The 18902-nt window shown below is 42.7% G+C and overlaps 1 protein-coding gene across 1 annotated transcript in view; it reads left to right on the forward strand.

Annotated features, from left to right (window-relative positions):
• The first annotated feature begins 1175 nt into the window (after positions 1-1175).
• The window catches only part of DDX10 (DEAD-box helicase 10), a 306774-nt gene continuing 289047 nt past the window's right edge, over positions 1176-18902 (forward strand). The window contains 5 exon segments of the mRNA NM_001076881.2: positions 1176-1462; positions 15251-15311; positions 16344-16474; positions 17493-17651; positions 18713-18833. Of these exon segments, the coding sequence (NP_001070349.1) occupies positions 1277-1462; positions 15251-15311; positions 16344-16474; positions 17493-17651; positions 18713-18833 (658 nt within the window). The 5' untranslated portion in view covers positions 1176-1276.

An 18902-nucleotide genomic window follows, 5' to 3' on the forward strand; every position in this document is an offset into this window, starting at 1 on the left:
TTATCACAATAATTTAGCAATTAGATGATTATGTAACAGTGCATGTTTCCTTGTTCTCATAAAATGTCATTAGGCAAAAATAGTCAATGTTGAAATTTAGCAGTTTTTTGGGGTATATATTCTTTCAAATTTTTACACATTTGAGATAAAATACAAAGCTTTTACGTTATTTCTTGCAATGAAGACCCAACACAGTTAAATAAATACATATTAAAAAATAAAAAGCAGCACAGGTGGAAGTTTTGGAAACTTTTTTAAAAATAGAAACTTTCTAAAACAGTGAAAACTTACTAGATTCTGTTTATTGTACCTTGAAGGAATTTGTTCTTATTAAAAACTATCAATGAATGAAAAAAATGCAAATGGGTGCAAAGATTGGTATTTATCATGTTTCAAGAAATGATAAAGACAATGAAAATGTATGTCAGCAAAATGTTAACCATTCAAAATTGAAGTTGGATTTCAAAAGCATACATGCAACTGTTAGTGCTATGGAATAAAGACTATGTTCGTGCTCACTCGTTCAATCGTGTCGGACTCTGCGACCCCATGGACTGTAGCCCGCCAAGCTCCTCTGCCTATGGGATTTTTTAGGCAAGAATACTGGAGTGGGTTGCCGTTTTCTGCTCCAGGGGATCTTTCCGACCCAGGGAATGAACTTGCGTCTTCTAAGTGTATTCTTTACCACTGAGCCACCTGGAAGCCCCATAGACTCTATACTTAGAGGGTAAAATATTAAAAAACAACAACAACAAATAATTAACACAACAGCAAATCATTCCGCTCCCTGGGCTGAAACGTGCAAAATGAGGATCACAATTCTAATCCACAGATTTTGTGTGCGTGTATACTGGGGTTTGGGGGGTGTGTGTTGGCCTGCGGTTTGCCAAGGAAAAGGCAGGGCAAAGTAACAGCCTTTTAAGAGTTAAGTTGTATGACGTCACCATAGAAACAGCAAGCAGGGCTCGTGCACCTCGTGCTTTAGGAGCCACTCAGCCCCGCCCTCTTCCTCAGATTGCCCCGCCTCTACGTCCACCCGAGACTAATTCGCTCCGCCCCGCGAATTCCAAGTCGCCAATCACCATCCAGTTTTCCTTGGCCGTGGACCGCGCGTGCCCCGGTTTTAAAAGCCCGGGGGCGGGCTTCTGGTTTCGCGCCTGCGCAGTCGTGCTCTCGCCACACGCCGGTTCCGCGTCCTCTCAGTGCGTTATCTCCGCTCCTGGCCAGAGCGGACTCAAGTCTCACCGAGGTGTGGGCTCTCGCCGCCGCCGCCGTGATGGGAAAAACCGCGGACTCTCGGGCTACGGGAGCCCGGCCCGACCCGGTGCGGAGCTTTAATCGTTGGAAGAAGAAACACAGGCACAAGCAGAGTCAAAAGAAGCAGTTGAGGAAGCAGCTGAAGAAACCCGAGTGGCAGGTCGAGCGCGAGGTTATCAGCCGCCTCATGCAGAATTACGAGAAGGTGAGGCCGGCGCCGGGGATGGGGCGCGGGGCCGCATGTCCCTGCCGCACTGGGCCGCATGGGCGAGCGGGCTGACCGGTCACTGGGACCTTGCCTGGGGAGCAGGAGAAAGGGGTGGGATGAGAGGTGCCCCGTTGAGGCCACAGGTGGTCTGCTGGGTGCCAGCCCAGGCCTCCTGACCGACCAGGCCGCCCTCTGGCTCACTACAGCGGTTTTGCTAAAATGGGGAAAACGTAGTAGTGCTTAAGCATAGGGAGATTAATTGCTATAATAGTTATCAGTTCAGTTCAGTCGCTCAGTCGTGTCCAACTCTTTGTGACCCATGGACTACTGCAGCGCGCCAGGCCTCCCTGCCCATCACCAACTCCCGGAGTTTATTCAAACTCATGGTCATTGAGTCAGTGGTGCCATCCAACCATCTTATACTCTGTCATCCCCTTCTCCTCCTGCCTTCAATCTTTCCCAGCATCAGGGTCTTTTCAGATGAGTCAGTTCTTCGCATCAGGTGGCCAAAGTATTGGAGATTCAGCTTCAGCATCAGTCCTTCCAATGAATATTCAGGACTGATTTCCTTTAGGATGGACTGGTTGGCTCTCCTTGCAGTCCAAGGGACTCTCAAGAGTCTTCTCCAACACCACAGTTCAAAAGCATCAGTTCTTCAGCGCTCAACTTTCTTCATAGTCCAACTCTCACATCCATACATGACCACTGGAAAAACCATAGCTTTGACTAGACGGACCTTGGTTGGTAAAGTAATGTCTCTGCTTTTTAATACGCTGTTTAGTGAAAAAGTTGGCTTAAAGCTCAACATTCAGAAAACGAAGATCATGGCATCCAGTCCCATCACTTCATGGGAAATAGATGGGGAAATAGTGGAAACAGTGTCAGACTTTATTTTTCTGGGCTCCAAAATCACTGCAGTTGGTGACTGCAGCCATGAAATTAAAAGACGCTTACTCCTTGGAAGGAAAATTATGACCAACCTAGATAGCATATTGAAAAGCAGAGACATTACTTTGCCAACAAAGGTCCGTCTAGTCAAGGCTATGGTTTTTCCTGTGGTCATGTATGGATGTGAGAGTTGGACTGTGAAGAAGGCTGAGTGCTGAAGAATTGATGCTTTTGAACTGTGGTGTTGGAGAAGACTCTTGAGAGTCCCTTGGACTGCAAGGAGATCCAACCAGTCCATTCTGAAGGAGATCAGCCCTGGGTGTTCTTTGGAAGTAATGATGCTAAAGCTGAAACTCCAGTACTTCGGCCACCTCATGAGAAGAGTTGACTCATTGGAAAAGACTCTGATGCTGGGAGGGATTGGGGGCAGGAGGAGAAGGGGACGACAGAGGATGAGATGGCTGGATGGCATCACTGACTCGATGGACATGAGTCTGAGTGAACTCCAGGAGATGGTGATGGACAGGGAGGCCTGGCGTGCTGCGATTCATGGAGTCGCAAAGAGTCAGACACGACTGAGCGACTGAACTGAACTGAGAGTGGTCATAACTTTCCTTCCAAGGAGCAAGCGTCTTTTAATTTCATGGCTTCAGTCCCCATCTGCAGTGATTTTGTAATGTTCATAAAAATAATACAATCTTATGGTAAATAATGACACATTATAAGCCACTCACCATGTGGTTTACATTAATTATTTGACTTGATCTGAGGTATTGGGTCTTATTTCCCTTTTACAGATGAGAATCTTGAGGATCCAGGAGAATAAGAAACTTGTCTTTAGCTCTCACATGTAGTAAGTGGTGTGGAATTGGAACCAGACTCATATCTCTGATTCCAAAGCCTTTGCTTTTAACCATTATGCTAGAATTGCGTCTCTGAACATCACCCATCCTTCGTATACTTATTTCATTTTCTCAACTGAAGGACAACAACTTGTTTCATGTCCCCATCCGAGAATTGCCATAGAAAAGCTGGATTCCCAGTCCGTTTCTGATACTTTACCATCCTACAATGTAGCTGATGTTCCCAGATGAACATCCCTGTAGTTATCATTTTGACTTCTTGACTTGTCTTACCTGCTCAGCCTCCTTGGGACTGCAACTACCCTTTCTTTTCCTTCCCTGTAAATTCTGTGTTTGTTGGCCTTCACCCACCTCACTCAGCCTTTCAGTGATTGCTTCTTTTTAGTGCAGTGTTATTAGGGATTTAACATGTAGGACATATTTGGAAAGTCATCATGTATCATGCTGGTATAGCTTTTCTTTAAATAACCCTTAGATCAAAAGTAAGGACTCGATGGACATGAGTTTGGGTAAACTCCGGGAATTGGTGATGGACAGGGAGGCCTGGCATGCTGTGATTCATGGGGTTGCAAAGAGTTGGACACGACTGAACTGAACTAAAGTTTAGATAAAGCTTAGAGTTTGTTTTGGGCTTATGTATACACACACACACACACACCTATGTGTGTGTGTATATATATATGTATTTATTTATGAAACAAGTTGATGTCCTTCAGTTGAGAAAATGAAATAAGTATAGGAAGGATGGGTGATGTTCAGAGACGCAATTCTAGCATAATGGTTAAAAGCAAAGGCTTTGGAATCAGAAATATGAGTCTGGTTCCAATTCCACACCACTTACTAGATGTGAGAACTAAAGTCAAATATATATATATATATATATATATATATTTGTGGGTGTGTGATTGGGGGTTTTAAGTTACGATGATTTGGTTCTGGCTTTTGCTCACCTGTGGGGTTGCAAAGAGTCAGACATGACTGAACATGTACATGCACCTCACCTTTGTTCACCTGATGAGTGACTTTGGGCATGTTACTCTGCTTTTCTTTTCTTGTCTTTAAAAGGAATAATAGTATCTACCTTCATTAGTTATGGGTATTCTTGTTATTCAGTCTCTAAGTCGTGTCTGACTCTTTGTGAGCCCATGGACTGTAGCCCACCAGGCTCCTTTGTCCATGGGATTCTCTAGGCAAGAATACTGGAGTGGGTTGCCATGCCCTCCTCCAGGGGATCTTCCCAGGTCAAACCCAGGTCTCCCACGTTGCAGGCGGATTCTTTACCATATGAACCACCTTGGAAGCTCACGATCATCTGGAGTTTCCTCAAATTCATGTCCGTTGAGTTGGTAATGCTATCTAACCATCCTCTGCCTCTCCTTTCTCTTCTGCCTTCAATTTTCCCAACATCAAGGTCTTTTCCAATGAGTTGGCTCTTCACATCAGGTGGCCAAAGTATCAGAGCTTCAGCATCAGTCCTTCCAGTGAATATTCAGGGTTGACTGCTGATAGGGCTGACTGGTTTGATCTCCTTGCAGCCCTAGGGACTCTCAAGAGTCTTCTCCAGCACCACAGTTCAAAAGCTTGAATTCTTTGGTGCTCAGCCTTCTTTATGGTCCAACTTTCACATCCGTACATGATACTGGAAAAACTATAGCTTTGACTAGATGGACCTTTGTTGGTAAAATGATGTCTCTGCTTTTTAATATGCTGTCTAGGTTGGTCATAGCTTTCCTTCCAAGGAGCAAGTGTCTTTTAAATTCATGATTACAGTCACTGTCCACAGTGATTTTGGAGCCCAAGAAAATAAAATCTGTCACTGTTTCCACTTTTTCTCCTCCTTCATGTTTGCCATGAAGTGATGGTGCTGGATGCCATGATCTTAGTTTTTTGAATGTTGAGTTTTAAGTCGCCTTTTCCACTCTCCTTTTTCACCCTCATCAGGAGGCTTTTTAGTTCCTCTTCATTTTCTGCCATTAGAGTGGTGTTATCTACGTATCTGAGGTTGTTGATATTTCTCCTGGCAATCTTGATTCCAGCCTGGGGTTCATCTAGCCTGGCATTTTGCGTGATGTACTCTGCATATAAGTTAAATACGCAGGGTGACAATATATAGCCTTACTCTACTGCTTTCCCAAGTTTGAAAGTTGTGAGTGGTTAGTAAGTATGCATGTAAAGTGTGCTGCACAATGTCTGACACATAAATTTTCCACATATTACCTGTTATATTTTTATTACTACCACTGTATACACAGCACCTCAAGAAGCCATTGTAAGTAAATTACTCTTAGATTACATTTTGGGTCCTTCTTCATCTGACTGAAATTGCTTCTGGAGGAGAGCCTCAGCCCTTAATTCTTCTCACTCTGTTCTGTCCTCTTATGTAATCCCAAGGCTTATTTCTGTGACTTCCTTGTATTCTACCCAGAGCTATTTTGACTTCATATCATTTTTTCCCCCCTGATGCTACTGGATGTCTTTAACTGTGTCATAAAATACCTTATATGCCAGCAGTCTAAAACTGAGTTACCTATCTTTTTAAACTAAATTCACAGTCTTGTATATTATTTTCATATTACCACCATGGCAAATCAACCACAAACATGGTGACTTAAAACAGCAGAAATTTATTCTGTCACAGTTCTGGAAGCTAGAAGTCTGAAATAGTTTAACTGGGTTGAAATTGAGGTGTCAGTGGGGACACACTCCCTCTAGAGGCTGTAGGGGAACTTCTGTTTCTTACCTTTCATAGCTTCTGGTGGCTGTTTCCCTTGGCCTGTGGCTGCATAAGTCCAATTTCTGCCTCCACAGACCCACTGCCTTCTGTTCTGTGTCACATGTACCTATGTCCTTTTTTTGTAAGGGTGCTTTGATCACATTTAGGGTCTACTCAGATAATTGAGGATAATCTCCCATGACAAGATCTTAATCACTGTGCAGAGTCACTTTTGTCAGGTAAGATACATATTTGGGGACCGTTACTTAGGCTGCCACATTCAGTGTGCTAAGTTGTTTGAGTCATGTCTGACTCTTTGCAGCCCCATGGACTGTAGCCATACTCCTCGGTCCATCAGATTCTCCAGGCAGGAGTGCTGGAATTGGTTGCCATGCCCTCCTCCAGGGAATCTTCCTGACCCAGGGATCTAACCTGAGTCTCTTACGTCTCCTGTATTGGCAGGTGGGTTCTTTACCACTACTGCCATCTGGGAAGCTGCCACGTCCTGGCCCCAGTCTAAGCAGACTGCTGAGCTGGAAACCTAGGATTAATCCTGGAGGCTTCCATTTTACCACTCACATTCTGTTAGTCACACTGGTGATCAGCCCTGCTTCTTCAGTTTCTCAGATACTTCTCCATCCCCGCTGCTTGCCTTAGTTCAGGCTGCATCGTCCCTTGCCTGGGTTACCACAGGAGCTATTGCTTGTAACATGGGTCAGCAGACAGGACAGAATAGTCAGTGGTTTTAGTTTTGCAGGTTGTAAGGGTGAAACTAGTCAACTCTGCCATTGTAACACAAAAGCTTGCCTTACAAATACTTAAACGGGCATAGCAAACCTTCAGTTACTGAAGCAGGTGGTGGGGTTTGTCCCTTAGGTCTTACTGCTTTCTAATCTAGTCTCCATATTGCTGCTAGAATGATTCTTTCCGAGATGAAATCCCAGTCCATTATTACTCCTGATTAAAGTCCTTCTTGGCTCACAATTATTTTCAAACACTTCAACATGTCAGCATATTCTAGTCCAGTGAAAGGGTAAGTTCCTTATGATCAGGCAGACCTGGTTTAAATCTCACTCATTTAAGTGTTTACTAGCCAAATTTCTTAATGTCCCTCTGTCTCAGTTTCTTTATTCAACAGAGATTACTAACCACTGAGAATGTTGTAGGGCTCAAATGTCGTAACGTATATAAGCCAAGTGGTATGTGGCAGGCACACGTGAAAGAGCAACCTGCCCTATTGTGAGTTGGCCAAACTCCTTGATGTTTCCACTGCTTGCAGTGAGGAGTCCCATTTCTCCTGCCCTGAGGACACCTAGTTGTCCTCCAAGATTTACCACCAACTTTTCCTCCTACCTCTGCAGGTAGGGTTAGGGCTGCCGTGTGTCTGTAGCTTTTCGTGTATGCCTTTATCATATCATCAGCAGGCTGTGATGACTGCCTTTAACTTCTTTGTCAGCTCTTCCACTGGGCCATTGATACACTCCTTTGCTCTCCCCAAAGATGGGTCCTGCAGTGCTTGGCCTTAAGAAGGCCCTTAGTGTTTAGATGTTTGGTGCACGCTGGTCTTTTCCAGGTGACTTTATTCTGCTTGGTAACATGGATCCACTCGTTTTGATCTCGTTTTAATAATATTTACTAACATTTATCAATCTTTTATACATGTTGACTTGCCATATCCTCACAGCAAACAACCCTATGAGATTGTTTCCATTATATGTTATGAAACTTTAAGACACAGCAAGGCTAAATAATTGGCACAACATTAAACCGTAAGTGAAAAAGTTCTAATCCAGGAGATATAGGTCTGATGCCAGGGCTCCAAATCACCATGTTTTACTCTTTTGCACACAAATGTTTAAATCCCAGTCTTTTCACTAAGTTGAAGGAGCAGTTTTTTTCTCACCAAGTATTGTTTTTATTTTTTTTAATTTTAGAAATATTTTCTTAAGAAATAAATGCAGTATGAAATCAGTTGCCTGGGTTAGCAGTCCTGGGATACAGTTAGAGCAGATTGTAGGTAAAAACGGGCAGACCCTCAGCATATGGCTTCTCAGGTGGTAGAATTTGTGCATTACAGTTTTATTACATTGGACAGTACACAGGTGGTGTTTAGTAGCCTCACTGGTGAAATACTGAACAATTTGATTCAGAGACATTTGAAACAATTTGACAGGAAGTTGTTGAAGCATAGGTAAAAGTAGGTGGGGGAAAAAAAATACCCGTCTGTATCCCTCCGGAGGTGGGGTGGGGTTGATACATTTTGACAAATGTAATGATAGTAAATATGTGCAGTGCTGTGGAGTAAGGGGACAGTATAATTAGGGGAAAGGTTCAGTTTTTCTGTGCAGAGCCCATTTTGGCCCTATGATTGAGAGAAAGGTGTTTCCTCTGGGCATGCTACCCTTCCTCTTGGTGGTCGCAGCCTCAGGCCTGGCCTGTGGAGCTGAAAGTGGGCTGAGTTTCAGCGTCCACACCTCAGCCTTACCAGATACCTTTGTGTACGGCACGGACTGTATAGCAGTTTGTGGTGGCCATGAGTGGACCTGGTTCTTGAATGATGTGTTCTCCAGGTAGAAAAGATAGGCCACGGACATTGTAGGTGGAGGGAGCAACATGAAGAAATAAAAAAAAAAGTTAAAGTGTGTAGTGTTCTTTGAGGGGGACTTACTCCTTGGAATATGATATATGTTTCAGAATTGGCCTCAGATGAGGTTGAAGGGAGTTGCAAGTAGACTGAATGGCTTCGAAGGTTGTAGTAGGTAGAATAATGACCTTCTAGAGATGTCAGCATCCTAATCCCCAGACCTGTGATTAAGTTATAAGGCAAGGATTGCTGACTTTAAAATGTGTTGACTGATCTGGATTATCCAAGTGGACCCAGTGTAACCATCGAGGGGTCCTTAAACTTGCAAGAGGGAGGCAGAAGAGTCAGTGTCTGGGAGCTGTGAAGTGAGAGACTTGACTGCCATGCTGGCTGGGTTTTCAAAACTATAAAGGGGACCATAAGCCAACAAATGTGGGTAGCCTCTGCTGCTGCTAAGTCACTTCAGTCGTGTCCGACTCTGTGCGACCCCATAGACGGCAGCCCACCAGGCTCCCCCGTCCCTGGGATTCTCCAGGCAAGAACACTGGAGTGGGTTGCCATTTCCTTCTCCAATGCATGAAAGTGAAAAGTGAAAGTGAAGTCCGTCAGTCATGTCTGACTCTTAGCGACCCAGTGGATTGCAGCCCACCAGGCCCTCTGTCCATGGGATTTTCCAGGCAAGAGTACTGGAGTGGGGTGCCATTGCCTTCTCCGGTGGGTAGCCTTTAGGAGCTGGAAAAAGCAAGGAAATGGATTCTTTCCTAAAGCTGCCCAAAAGAATGCAGCCCTGCCAACACATTGATTTTAGCTGAGTGAGACTAGTTTTGGCCTTCTGACTTGCAGAATTGTAAATTAACAAATAAATGTTGGTTTAGGTCATTGTTTTTGGTAATTTATTACACCAACAGTAGGAATAATATACGGAAGCTATATTTGAAACTATCTGGAAGCAGTGATGAGTTTCTGGGAGGCAATTAGGGACCATATCTAAATTTTAAAGGATCTAGAGGCTAGGCTTTTGGTATAATCTAGATCTTGGATCCTATGAGAGACCAAGATGGGATTAAGTGAGTTGGAATTTATTAGGGGAAAGTGTAAAGGTAAAGGAGAAGGAATAGGAATAGGGAGGGAAAGGAGAGAGGAGAGAAGGGTGGGTAGGAAGCACTCAGGCTACAGTGCTGTTTTTAGAAAGCTTCTCCTGACAGGATGTCCTCGAACCAAAGTTGCCCTTCAGAGGGACCCCCTGTCCTGCAGGAATGGGTACCTCTGTGGTGCTTGGTTGTTAACTGGGCACAGGCCAGGCAGGCATGACTTTCAGTGGTGGCTCTAGAGGGGTGACAGCTGGTATTTATGAGTCAGCTCTGCTTCCACAGTGGGAACTCTGGGGACTTATTTCTAAGGCCACCATGTAGGGTCTGTGTTCTCAAGGAGCTGATACAGAGCTGAGGGTTGAAGCTTATTGAGAAATGTTGAACTGTTTGTTTTAGTTCAGCAACTGTTTTCACTTGCTGAATGACTCAAGCTCTCTGCACCTGGGATTCCTTTAGATTTTTATTGTAATTGGTGACATTGTACAGGAGACAGGGATCAAGACCATCCCCATGGAAAAGAAATACAAAAAAGCAAAATGACTGTCTGGGGAGGCCTTACAAATAGCTGTGAAAAGAAGAGAAGCAAAAAGCAAAGGAAAAAAGGAAAGATATATACATCTGAATGCAGAGTTCCAAAGAATAACAAGAAGAAATAAGAAAGCCTTCCTCAGCGATCAATGCAAAGAAATAGAGGAAAACAACAGAATGGGAAAGACTAGAGATCTCTTAAAGAAAATTAGAGATACCAAGGGAACATTTCATGCAAAGATGGGCTCGATAAAGGACAGAAATGGTATGGACTTAACAGAAGCAGAAGATATCAAGAAGAGATGGCAAAAATACACAGAAGAACTGTACAAAAAAGATCTTCATGTCCCAGATAATCATGATGGTGTGATCACTGACCTAGAGCCAGACATCTTGGAATGTGAAGTCAAGTGGACCTTAGAAAGCATCACTACGAACAAAGCTAGTGGAGGTGATGGAATTCCAGTTGAGCTATTTCAAATCTTGGAAGATGATGCTGTGAAAGTGCTGCACTCAGTATGCCAGGAAATTTGGAAAACTCAACAGTGGCCACAGGACTGGAAAAGGTCAGTGTTCATTCCAATCCCAAAGAAAGGCAGTGTTCAAACTATCCCACAATTTTACTCATTTCACATGCTAGCAAAGTAATGCTCAAAATTCTCCAAGCCAGGCTTCAGCAATATGTGAACCGTGAACTTCCAGATGTTCAAGCTGGTTTTAGAAAAGGCAGAGGAACCAGAGATCAAATTGCCAACATCCGCTGGATCGTGGAAAAAGCAAGAGAGTTCCAGAAAAACATCTATTTCTGCTTTATTGACTATGCCAAAGTCTTTGACTGTGTGTATCACAATAAACTGTGGAAAATTCTGAAAGAAATGGGAATACCAAACCACCTGACCTGCCTCTTGAGAAACCTGTATGCAGGTCAGGAAACAACAGTTAGAACTGGACATGGAACAACAGACTGGTTCCAAATAGGAAAAGGAGTACGTCAAGGCTGTATATTGTCACCCTGCTTATTTAACTTCTGTGCAGAGTACATCATGAGAAACGCTGGACTGGAAGAAACACAAGCTGGAATCCAGATTGCCGGGAGAAATATCAATAACCTCAGATATGCAGATGACACCACCCTTACGGCAGAAAGTGAAGAGGAACTAAAAAGCCTCTTGATGAAAGTGAAAGTGGAGAGTGAAAAAGTTGGCTTAAACCTCAACATTCAGAAAATGAAGATCATGGCATCTGGTCCCATCACTTCATGGGAAATAGATGGGGAAACAGTGTCAGACTTTATTTTTTTGGGCTCCAGAATCACTGCAGTTGGTGACTGCAGCCATGAAATTAAAAGACGCTTACTCCTTGGAAGGAAAGTTATGTCCAACCTAGATAGCATATTCAAAAGCAGAGACATTACTTTGCCAACAAAGGTCCGTCTAGTCAAGGCTATGGTTTTTCCTGTGGTCATGTATGGATGTGAGAGTTGGACTGTGAAGAAGGCTGAGTGCTGAAGAATTGATGCTTTTGAACTGTGGTGTTGGAGAAGACTCTTGAGAGTCCCTTGGACTGCAAGGAGATCCAACCAGTCCATTCTGAAGGAGATCAGCCCTGGGCTTTCTTTGGAAGGAATGATGCTAAAGCTGAAACTCCAGTACTTTGGCCACCTCATGTGAAGAGTTGACTCATTGGAAAAGACTCTGATGCTGGGAGGGATTGGAGGCAGGAGGAGAAGGGGACGACAGAGGATGAGATGGCTGGATGGCGTCACTGACTCGATGGACATGAGTCTGAGTGAACTCCGGGAGTTAGTGATGGACAGGGAGGACTGGCGTGCTGCGATTCATGGGATCGCAGAGTCGGACGTGACTGAGCGACTAAACTGAAATGAATGCTGTATAGGAACTCTGCTTTCTAATTTTTTTTTTTTTCTTAATTAAAGTTTGGTCAGGTGTGATTTGAGGTAGATTGCTTTTTTTCTCTTAATTGTAGTAGGTGGAGCATTCTAGGAAGTTTTATACTTTCTTCTCTCATGCTTTGGGGTGTAAAAGCATCATTCACTTTTTTGAGAAATGAGACAGTTGGAAGAGGTAAAGGAGAGGGGTTAAGTCATATCCACCTCCACCCTGTTCTCCCTCTCTCTGCCCACTCTAACTTTTCTACCAGTGCTGAGAAGTTCTTAGTAAGTACCATCACTGAAACATCTGTTCTTTGTTTTCAAAAGAATGATGATACAGATTTTAGAGGGTGTATGATTTTTCTGGACATCACCAGATGGTCAATACCGAAATTAGATTGATCATATTCTTTGCAGCCAAAAATGGAGAAGCTCTATACAGTCAGCAAAAACAAGACCAAGAGCTGACTGTGACTCAGATCATGAACTCCTTATTTCCAAATTCAGACTTAAATTGAAGAAAGTAGGGAAAACCACTACACCATTCAGGTCTAAATCAAGCCCTTAGGATTATACAGTGGAAGTGGGAAATAGATTCAAGGGATTAGATTTGATAGAGTGCCTGAAGAACTGGACTATAAGGAAAGCTGAGTGCCAAATGCTTTTGAACTGTGGTGTTGGAGAAGACTCTTGAGAGTCCTTTGGACTGCAGGGAGATCCAACCAGTCCATCCTAAAGGAGATCAGTCCTGAATGTTCATTGGAAGGACTGATGTTGAAGCTGAAACTCCAATACTTTGGCCACCTGATGCGAAGAGCTGACTCATTGGAAAAGACCCTGATGCTGGGAAAGATTGAAGGCAGGAGGAAAAGGGGATGACAGAGGATAAGATGGTTGGATGGCATCACTGACTCAGTGGACATGAGTTTGAGTAAACTCTGGGAGTTGGTGATGGACAAGGAGGCCTGGCGTGCTGCAGTCCATGGGGTTGAAAAGAGCTGGACATGACTAAGCGACCGAACAGACTGATGATTTTTCTAAGAGTGTTTTTTTTTTTTTCCCCCCCTAAGAAAAGAAAAGGATGAAGGTAAGGGGAAAGAGAGTTTTTTTTTTTTTTTAACCCAATCTAATTTTATTTTATTTTTAAACTTTACAACATTGTATTAGTTTTGCCAAATATCGAAATGGATCCGCCACAGGTATACATGTGTTCCCCATCCTGAACCCTCCTCCCTCCTCCCTCCCCGTACCCTCCCTCTGGGTCATCCCAGTGCACCAGCCCCAAGCATCCAGTATCGTGCATCGAACCTGGACTGGCAACTCGTTTCATATGTGATATTATACATGTTTCTTTTTTATTGGTAGGAGCCATAGCCATCTTCTGCTGTGGCCTCCAAGTGTTCTTTGAACTGTAATTGACAGTTTTCTAGAACAGGGCTTCCCTGTTAGCTTCCCCGATAGCACAGTTGGTAAAGAATCCGCCTGCAATGCAGGAGACCTGGGTTCAATCCCTGGGTTGGGAAGATCCCCTGGAGAAGGGAAGGACTACCCACTCCAGTATTCTGGCCTGGAGAATTCCATGGACTGTGTAGTCCATGGGGTCACAAAGAGTTGGACATGACTGAGAGACTTTCACTTTTAGAACTGGGGGGTGGGGGGCAGACTTTTTCTGTAAAGGGCCAAATAGTGAATATTAAGTTTTATGGGCCATAGTATATAAATGAATGGTTGTAGTTGTGCTCCACTGTAACTGTATTTACAAAACAAGAAAGGAATTGGATTTGGTCTCTGGGCCATGGTTTGCTGACCCTTGTTCCAGAGCATCAGTGAAGTAGAAACTGTTTGTTTCTTTGGTGACTTCTTTCTAAGTGTATAGTGTACAGCTTTGTGTGTGTATGTGTGTTTGTATACAGCTTTATGTTGTAATGGTTGGTAGAGTGCTGGAAGAGCTTCTTTCTTCCAGACTTTCCCTGTAGGAGGCTGATGAACTTTAGAAAGATGTGCACCACGCTGCGTCACTTTGTGCGTTACAAAGAGTAGCCCACTTTGCCTGTGGACTCTACCTTTGATGGGGATTAAAGAGTGTGTTACCCGTCTAACTCCTATAACCATTCCACTTGCTGTGAAAACAGATTTTTAGCTAATGTCCAGTTTGGGAAATTACCTCCTAATTTAGGTTCCTTGATAGGACAGGTTATTATTTGAATAAACTTTTCTCCTTTTACTGCTCGTACACTGATTCTGCCTCTGCCTCCTCTCCAATGTTATCCGAAATGATTTGTGGGGATTAAGGCAATGTTTTAATATTTGTCTTACATCATTTGAGGCCAGGGAATAACCCTGTCTGGACTATATTAAGAATTTTGGGAAAGATGATATGTAGACTAAGATGAAATACAAGGTGTTATCCCTTTACTTCCTGGAGTGTAATTTAAATAAATGAACCTTAGAAATGCAGCCTTCTCCTTTTGTGGATCATGTAATTTGGCAACATATTCCCATATCTGAGAAGTTCCTGCTTTCAGCATCTGCAGTAAAGTGAAATCCAGAAAATTGGGTTTATGTTAATAAAACAATGTCAGTGATAAACATTAGATAATGTAAAGTTAAAGGGCAAAATGTTACTTATTGTGGCTTCGGATCACTACAGAGACACTTCCACTGGTTATTGTTAAATAATACTCCTTTCTCAGTATACCCCCAAATGAGTAGTTGTCAGGTTGGATTTGAGAGCTTTGTGCTAGCAAGATATATTTCTGCACCTAATTTCTGTTTATTCTCCAAATTGTGTAAAGAGACCTGTTCTCATCATGGTCTTTGGTTTATAGTCATTTTGCCCCTTACTTCCTAAACTGATATTCTTCGAAGAATGGGCTGACAGTAAATTTTCTTCCTAAAATTGATGTGATGATGACTTATTGTGTTAACATTTTAGAGGTTTTTGAAGGTAGCAGTGTGTGGTAGTAGTGTGTATGTTGAGTGAAGTTTTCTTTTTTTTAAAGTAGAAATGATTACAAAGTTATATTTTTGATGAGAGCTTCCTCAAGGCATATTTTTTCCAGAGGGAATGATGGTTTTTAACTAGAGTGATGCTTGAATTTACTCCTGTAGTACAAATGATGAGCTAAGCAGCACAGTTTAGACAAAAATTAGCTTTGTTGCAAAACAAATGAATGATGCAATATGTTATTTTGTCTTGTCTAATGTAGTCCCTTTTTACTTTTCAGATAAATGTAAATGAAATTACAAGATTTTCAGATTTCCCCTTGTCCAAAAAAACACTGAAAGGTAAGTTCATAGTGATCTTGCGATATATTGTTGGGACTTCTTGATGCCTTTTTATAAATAGAAAAAAGTTTAGAGAAAGTTTAACCTGGAAAAAAAAATCTTACTTTGGCAAGTAATTTTGATATCATGAAAGCCTGTAACAAGAAACAATGTTAATTAAGTTTTACTGATTTGTCATTCTCATTCTTTCTGGACTGGTTAAGAGACAGTAGTAAAAAATCCAAGGTGCCAGGGCCTCCAAGTAATTAAAATGTTAATTAAAATAAGCAAGAGAACAAACAAAATTGTGACACCTTTTTTTTGTATTGATTTGCTAGTGCCTCCAGAACAAAAATAACAGACTGGGTGGCTTAAACAATAGAAATTTGTTTTCTCAGAGTTCTGGAGGCTGGAAGTCTGTGATCAAGGTGCTGGCAGAGGTGGTTTCCTCTGAGGGCCATAATGGAGGCGTCTGTTCAGGCCTCTCTCCTTGGTTTACGGATGGTCAGCCCCCTGCTGCTTCATAAAGTAGTTGTCGCTCTGTGTACTCACACCCCTAGTATTTGTTTTTGTGTCCAAAATTTCCCGTTTTGTAAGGACATCAGTCAGATTGGATTGGCTTTCCTGGTAGCTCAGAGGGTAAAGCATCTGCCTGCAATGTAGGAGACCCGGGTTCGATCCCTGGGTCGGGAAGATACCCTGGAGAAGGAAATGGCAACCCATTCCAGTATTCTTGCCTCAGAATCCCATGGACAGAGGAGCCTGGTGGACTACAGTCCATGGGGTCCCAAAGAGTTGGACACGACTGAGCGACTTCACTTTCTTCCTTTCTTTCACATTGGATTAGGGCCCACTCAAATGGACTTATTTTAACTTAATCACCTCTTTAATCACCTGTCTCCAAATATGGTTGCAGTCTAAATACCGGCAGTTGGGATTCAACATATGAATTCTGGGAGCGAGGGGTGCACAGTTCGGCACCCCTGAACTGTGGATGCTCACATGCATCAGGGATGCTCTAAAGTGTCATTTTCTTCCCGTCTGTACTGGCAGGTTTGCAGGAAGCCCAGTACCGTTTGGTAACTGAGATACAGAAGCAGACCATTGGGTTGGCTTTGCAAGGTAAAGATGTCCTCGGGGCCGCCAAGACTGGATCTGGCAAGACTTTGGCTTTTCTTGTTCCAGTAAGTGTTTTTTTCATGTTGGGTCAGGTCCTTTGTTACATGATTTTAAAGCATTCTGTGCCTAGATAGAAATAGATAATTATGTGGAGAGTTGTTTGGGGTTGGGTTTCCCTGGCTAGAATGCTGGCTTTATCAGACAGGTGCCACATCTCTCTTGTTGTCTGTGGTATGCCCCTTGTCCTAATATAGCACCTTGCACATGGTGGGCACTCCATCACTTACTGAAGGAATAAATTGTTATATGTGTTCACAAGCCTGAATTCCTGAAGGTTATGGGGTGTTCAGGGTGGCAGGTCAGAGTGGTTCTGCTCTGCAGTGAGCCTGTTGGGGTGGCGGAGAAGGCTGTTTCTGTTCTCTTGCAAACCTGTGAGTCGCATTTATGCTTGCCACTTGTTTAGAATAAAGCCAAAACATGCTCACTCTAAGGAAATTGAGATTTTTCCAGGATATTGTCTTTTATAGCAGTAAAACAATAGAGCCTCTGAGGAATTCACTGACATCTGTTATGTGGTTGGTCTCATAGTTTTTAATTTCTGCTGAATAATCAACTCAAAAATGACATGTGGTTTTTGGTTCCAAATGTTACAAAATCATTTTTCTCTCAAATCCTAATTTTTTATAGCAATATCTTGAAAATTCTAGTCACTGTATAACTATAGCAGTTATACAGTTTATTTTAATGTGGTTTCTGTTCAGAAAATGATGACAGATATTTTTCTGAAATATGTTTTAATGGCCTGTGGACTGTACAGACCTTCCACTGATCGCCAGTCTCCTCATGGTGTGTCTCCGGTAGCAGCTGAGCTGCCATAGGCGTCTTTTCCTTCCCTCTGTGACTTGGGGAAGGATGCTCTGATGGATAGAAGGAAAAGAAGAAACAAAGCAAACAGTTTCTTCTGATTGAGACTCATGATGGTATGCTTTCTGCTTGGAAGGTGCCTCTGATTTGGAGTGGCAAGGCAGTCAAAAAGCTGGCTCTCTGAAGGACTTACTGAATGTGGATTTGTTCTTTTTTGAGGTGCTGGAAGCCTTGTATCGCTTGCAGTGGACCTCAGCAGATGGGCTGGGGGTTCTGATTATATCACCTACAAGAGAACTGGCCTATCAGACATTTGAGGTTCTCCGAAAAGTAGGGAAGAATCATGACTTTTCAGCTGGCCTCATCATCGGTGGAAAGGTTTGTCTTTTTATCCTTATCCTTCTTTCTTTCCTTCCGTGCCTTATGTTGGAGCACTGTGGCAGTTGACCAGGAAGCGGTGGAGATTTTATCTAAACAGACAGGCTGGCCCCCTAGACAGTGGGTGGTAGCATCCTGGTGTGGTCACTGTCTAGAGTCTTTGAGTTTTGCAGGTCCAGAAAGTTTGTTTTGTCAGGATATCTGGACTGATCAGATTCTCTGAGATTAATTAATTCCAACTAACATGAAAAACCTATTTGTTAATATTCACTGGGAAAGGTACCGTTTCAGTATGTGGACTAGTTCCTTTCAATAAAGTATCTGAGAGGTTGAATAATTCAGAACATTGCTGGGTCAGCAGCAGAAGAAAGGGAAGTGAATAGAAGGTAGTTTTGAGGAGTGTTTATTTTAGGTCCTGGTAAAGCCTGCTGCTCCACCTCTCTTTCTTTTAGTTTACCTGGACTGCTTGTTTCTGTTCAAGTCTCTTCTAGGTTGTGAGGATAAATACTTGAATTCTTGAATTTATATGCAGACATGCCCAAGAAAAGAATGAATATCACAAGTCCTCACATACTCATGTACCTGTCACCCAGCTTTAACAAATAACATTCTATGGCTCTTCTTTCGAGGAGGGATTTTCTAGAAATTGGAGAACTCAACTCTTTTTTTGCAGTCCAGGAAATGCAGCGAGTGGTATCACAGAGCCTGTTCATTGTCCCTGGATTCTGACTTAAAGAATGGGTTTAATTCTAGTTTTTAAGTCGGTTCTGGCAGACACAGGAGGAGATAAAGACTTAGAGCATTCATGTATTTCTCATGGCTTCAAAATCCTGCATATGATTAAGGATCTAGAGGAATTCTGAGTTCTTTAGTTCTTAACTAAGGACTTGTATTTGGCCCAGAAATTTGGATAGGCTGTAAAAACATAAGGGAGAAACTACATTTATTTCTAGAGTATCTACATTGCTATGATGAAATGCCACATGTAGATGGCTTATACAGTTTTGGTACACAGGCTGCTCAGTGATGTGTCTGTAATCAAAGAAAACAACTGTTTTCAGGATCTGAAGCATGAAGCTGAGAGGATCAATAACATAAATATACTTGTTTGCACACCGGGTCGGCTTCTTCAACACATGGATGAAACAATATGTTTTCATGCTACCAATCTCCAAATGTTAGGTAAGTCTAATGAATCTTTATGAAAATAATCTCAGTCTTAGGAGCTAGCTGTCATAAATTTTAATGATA

Source organism: Bos taurus, chromosome 15 (assembly GCF_002263795.3).
Source record: "Bos taurus isolate L1 Dominette 01449 registration number 42190680 breed Hereford chromosome 15, ARS-UCD2.0, whole genome shotgun sequence".
NCBI classification, from domain to species: Eukaryota; Metazoa; Chordata; class Mammalia; order Artiodactyla; family Bovidae; genus Bos; species Bos taurus.